At 41.6% G+C, this 5152-nt stretch overlaps 1 protein-coding gene across 5 annotated transcripts in view; it reads right to left on the bottom strand.

Annotated features, from left to right (window-relative positions):
• Window positions 1-270: 270 nt before the first annotated feature.
• Window positions 271-5152, bottom strand: part of acp7 (acid phosphatase 7, tartrate resistant (putative)) — a 13814-nt gene continuing 8932 nt past the window's right edge. For 4 of the 5 annotated variants that reach the window (XM_043232447.1, XM_043232445.1, XM_043232443.1 and 1 more), the window contains 4 exons: window positions 4712-4826; window positions 3902-4015; window positions 3764-3830; window positions 2773-2907 (listed from right to left, as the gene is read on the bottom strand). In XM_043232447.1, coding sequence (XP_043088382.1) covers window positions 2822-2907; window positions 3764-3830; window positions 3902-4015; window positions 4712-4826 — 382 coding nt within the window. In that variant the 3' untranslated portion in view covers window positions 2773-2821. Of the gene's footprint in view, window positions 1332-1789; window positions 1928-2248; window positions 2311-2772; window positions 2908-3763; window positions 3831-3901; window positions 4016-4711; window positions 4827-5152 lie in introns of those variants that run through there. The other variant, XM_043232448.1, reaches the window with a different exon arrangement.

Raw genomic sequence — 5152 nt, 5'->3', positions numbered from 1 at the left:
TTTTTTTCTTTCATGATCTCAGATGTCTCTGAAAAATCAGCAGAATTCAAAGGGAAGTTTTCATCCTTAATTGTTCATGTTTTAATTATAAACCGTTTCAAATCTAAATGCTTCTGATATTAGACAGAAATGATGTTGAAGATGTAATGCTTTTGACTTCATGAACTGAAGACGTTCTGCTCTGATTGTTCTAGTTCCTCTGAGGAACGAGCAGCTCCAGGAACCGTATCACGTGACTCACGTCCAGAAAACACTAAACACAGACACCTCTTACTGACAGAACCCTTTTATTCAAGCTTTCAGCAGCACCTCACTCTGTTCCAAACCCTAGTGCACTACATAGACAGCACACTTCAGGCTAATGATAGCAGCTAGATGCAAAAACACACCGAAACCAAATGAATGTTTCTATTGCTCGCTTGACGGCTCACTTTTGTTGCAATGCGTATACGGTATACTTCTACTTTTGCATTTTCTAAAACATAACAGCATTTGAAGTTAACACTTATGCAATGCATCATAAAAGTAGATTTAATGTAAATTGTAATGCATTTCTTCTTCATTATAATAAGCTAAGGCTTGTTTGTCATGTTTTAACGCACTATACCTTTAACAAAATACTATAATGTATTAGAACTGTGGTTTATATTATTCATACAGTGCATTACGAGACATAATCAATGCATCAAAATATGTCCAGAATGCATTATATATAAAGGTTTTAAGTGAAGTTTGTAAACGTCCCTTTAGAAGGCAGCATGGTGTTTCAGACTTTATGTGATGTTTAAAACGCTCACGAGGTTTTAGAACAGAGCTCATGGCTTTAAAAAAATCAAAGTATATAATACAGTACTTTATCTGCATATTAAAATACAATCATAGAAAGACATTTTAACCCGTATCCAGTCCATCTAAAGATCCAGAAGAAACCTGAAGGAGAACCAGTGTCTCTGGAGAACAGCAGCAGTCAGAAGAGAATTGATTTAGAAATTATACAATAAATTATACATTTTTCTTTTATGCCAAAAATCATTAGGATATTAGGATCATATTCAGTGAAGATTGTTTTGTAAATTTCCAACCGTAAACATCTCAAAACTTCCTTTGAACAACTTTAAAGAAGTTTACCCTCAGATTCCAGATTTTTCTGTTTTATCCGAACTAACCAGACATCAGAGGAGAGATGATTTAAGACTTAAGTGTCCCTCATGTCCCTGTGCTCCCGGTCAGATCCACCGGAGGATGAAGAAGACTCAGGACTGGGTTCATCTCCAGGAGTCTGCTCCGTGTTTCTCCTTCACCAGCAGCATCTGATCAATCACTCTACCGTACTGCACACACACACACACACACACACACACACACACACACACACACACACACACAGAGTAAGAGACAGCTCAAATCAGTGTCACACACACACACACACACACACACACACACACACACACACACACAGACACAGACAGACACACACAGTCAGAGACCGCTCAAGTAAGTGTCTCACACACAGACACACACACACACACACACACACAGACACACAGACACACACACACACACACACACACACACACACACAGACAGACACACACACAGACACACACAGACACACACACACACAGACAGACACACACACACACACACACACACAGACAGACACACACACAGACAGACACACACACACACACACACACACACACACACACACACACACACACACAGACACACTCACACAGACAGACACAGACACAGACAGACACACACACAGACACACACAGACACACACCTGGTCGTCAGACACCTGCTCCAGGTACAGGTGTGTGTTGTTGATGATCCTCATGCGTGTGTATCCGTAATCTGTGCTTCTGAAGGCGCTCCAGTCTCGGGGGTTAGGGATGAATCCGTCGTGTTTCTCTCGACAGCCCTGATATTTACATATATTTACTTTTACACTAAAAACATACTAAATATGTCTTTAATTGTACTTCTGCTCAATCTAAGTAAATTAAGTACAAAACCTCAAGTACAGCTATGAAGTATATCCGTTTAGTATACTAAAGGGCATTTTATTTTAATACATAAATATGAAAATGTATTTGTAGTACACCAAGCATGAAATAAATATATTTTAAATGCAGGAAATGAATATGAGGAAAATGAAAGGAAATAAGCACTAATTACACGCGCTGCGTCAAATACTGGTTAATAAACCATACACAGTGTATAGATTCATTCTTATACTCACAGCTGAACCTGTGATTATGTGCACGGGGGCTTTAGGATTCACATACGAGCTCCCGTTCAGCAACAGCACACACACACAGAGACACAAACACACTGCAACACACACACACACACACACACACACAGAGACACACACACACACACAGACACAGACACACACACACAGAGACACACACACACACACACACACAGAGACACACACACACACACAGACACACACACACACACACACACACACAGAGACACACACACACACACACAGAGACACACACACACACACAGAGACACACACACACACACACACACACACAGAGACACACACACAGAGACACACAGACACACACAGACACACACACACACACACACACACACACACACACACACACACACTCACACACACACACACACACACACACACACACACACACACAGAGACACACACACACACACAGAGACACAGAGTTACATCACACACACAGACAGACACACACACACAGAACACACACACACACAGAGACACAGAGTTACATCCGACAGAGAACTGTGGTACTCTATATCAAGGAGTGCTTTCACATCAGTGTTCAGTGTTTACCTTGTAATTATACACAGGCCAGAGTCTCTCATACGTGTGTTCATGAGCCCAGAGCTCCAGATCCACTCCTCACACACACACACACACACACACACACACACACAGACACACACAGAAACTCCAGATCCACTCCTGAAACACACACACACACACACACACACACACACACACACACACAGGGAGAGAGACACACACACACACACACACACAGAGACACACACACAGAAACACACACACACACACACACACACATATACATACACAGAAACACAGGGAGAGAGAGACACACACACACACACACACACAGTGATACACACACACACACACACACACACACAGAGACACATACACAGAAACACACACACACACAAAGACAGAGACAGAGACACACACACACAGTGATACACACACACACACACAAAGACAGAGGCACACACACACAAAGACAGAGACAGAGACACACACAGAGAGAGAGACACACACACACAGAGACACACACACACACACACTCTTCACCTGCTGACCCATTCAGTTTAAACTTGGAATAATTCAGTACTCACATGAAAAAAAAAATATTTCTAGCAAGCAATTTTATTAAAGTGTATTATACTGTACATATTTTTACAACACTTTATTAATGAATGCTGCAGCATACTGTATTAATAACTATATTGAACTGATAGACTGTAATAAACACTGTAATATACCTTAGTATATAGTTATTATGCAGTATATAGTGTTCACTACGGTTAACTAGTGTACTGTACCATCATGGAGTATAAAGAAAACATCAATTCAATTTGATCTATTTGAGGAGAAATTCAATGTCATTTGATTGTATCTAGTTCAGATGACAATAAATATCTTGAACATGGAAGCAAAACCAATCAAAATCTCAAATCTGAGCCGTTCCTGATCTCTTACCATTCAGATAGAATAGATCCTCGAGTCCAGGAGCAGCAGGCTCCGTGTCGTTACGTCCGAGTCTGACCTAAACCGAGAGGACAGAGCGGTCAGACAGCGTCCCTCGTTAGATCCTGAGACTGAGTTCAGACGACGTACGTAGCTCTGGAAGTGTGTGCAGTCGTCCCCGTCGTCGTCGGAGCAGTACATGGGTCTGTGTCCCATCGTGATGATCCACGGCCGCTGAGCTCGGTTCTCCGGACGGTTCGCCTCCTTCAGAGAGAACCACACAAAGACGAGGACCAGAAACTGAGCTTCACTCAAGAGCTACGCCCTTCTGCTTAAAACTACATAAAAGAAACTAGATACAGCATGCTTTCATTTAAAGACATTTCTGTATTTTTGCAGGAAAACTGTTAAAAAGGAAAAGTGCTCAGATCAGGAGGAGTGTGTGTCTTCATCGGGTCTGGAGAAGTGTGTCTCAGTAATGGAAGTGAATGGGTGCCGTCGGAACGAGAGTCTGATCAAAACATCAGAATAATCCACAGTCCATCAGTGAACATCTGGAGAAGACAGAAGATCAAACTAATCCAGCATTGAGATGATTTTAACTCTAATATGGGTCTATAATCTATAATAACTCTTTCTTCAGTGAAAAAGTGTTCTGGTATGAATCAAGAGAGAAATCAAGCAGCGTTTAGAAAACAGCTCTAAACTAATATATGACTGGATTTTGATGAGCCTTTTCACCCGAGGGTTTTATTACGTTATTATTAGAGTTCAAATCATCTCAATGCTGGATTAGTTTGATCTTCTGTCTTCTCCAGATGTTCACTGATGGACTGTGGATTATTCAGATGTTTTGATCAGACTCTCGTTCCGACGGCACCCATTCACCGCTGATGAAGAAACGGACGTGATTTTTGGTGTGAAGTGCTTTCTGAGAGCACCAGTGGTGTATTTGTGTACCTGTAGATCCTCCTTTAGCCACTCATACTGTCTGAAGAGCAGATCCAGGCCGTATTCCAGATAGAAATAGACTTCAGTGGAAAAGGAGATGATATGAGCGGGTCCGATGTTCCAGCTACACAGTCATAAACACGCTTCAGTGCTCAAAAACTGATAAATGTTGGTTTCACTTTATTTGAAAGGTCCCTTTGACTCTAAAGAACGTCGCACCTAAATATCGAGTTTTAGTTGACTTGTAGGGTTAGGTTTGACACGATAGAGACGTTAATCACACAGCGTCTAGCTGACTAGCTGCTAGTTATCTATCGTCAACAGACTGTTCAGAAGGGACCTTCGTAATAAAGTGCTACCCAAACGTTTCTTCAGTCTGGGAAAAACATCATCATCCTGTCTGGGTTTAAAGCAGAACCTCAGTCCAGCCGTCTCCCGTGAGCTCAGATA

This window comes from Puntigrus tetrazona, unplaced genomic scaffold (genome assembly GCF_018831695.1).
Source record: "Puntigrus tetrazona isolate hp1 unplaced genomic scaffold, ASM1883169v1 S000000528, whole genome shotgun sequence".
NCBI lineage: Eukaryota > Metazoa > Chordata > Actinopteri > Cypriniformes > Cyprinidae > Puntigrus > Puntigrus tetrazona.
Note: the sequence above shows the minus strand (reverse complement) of the source record. Positions and strands in the feature narration are given on the sequence as shown.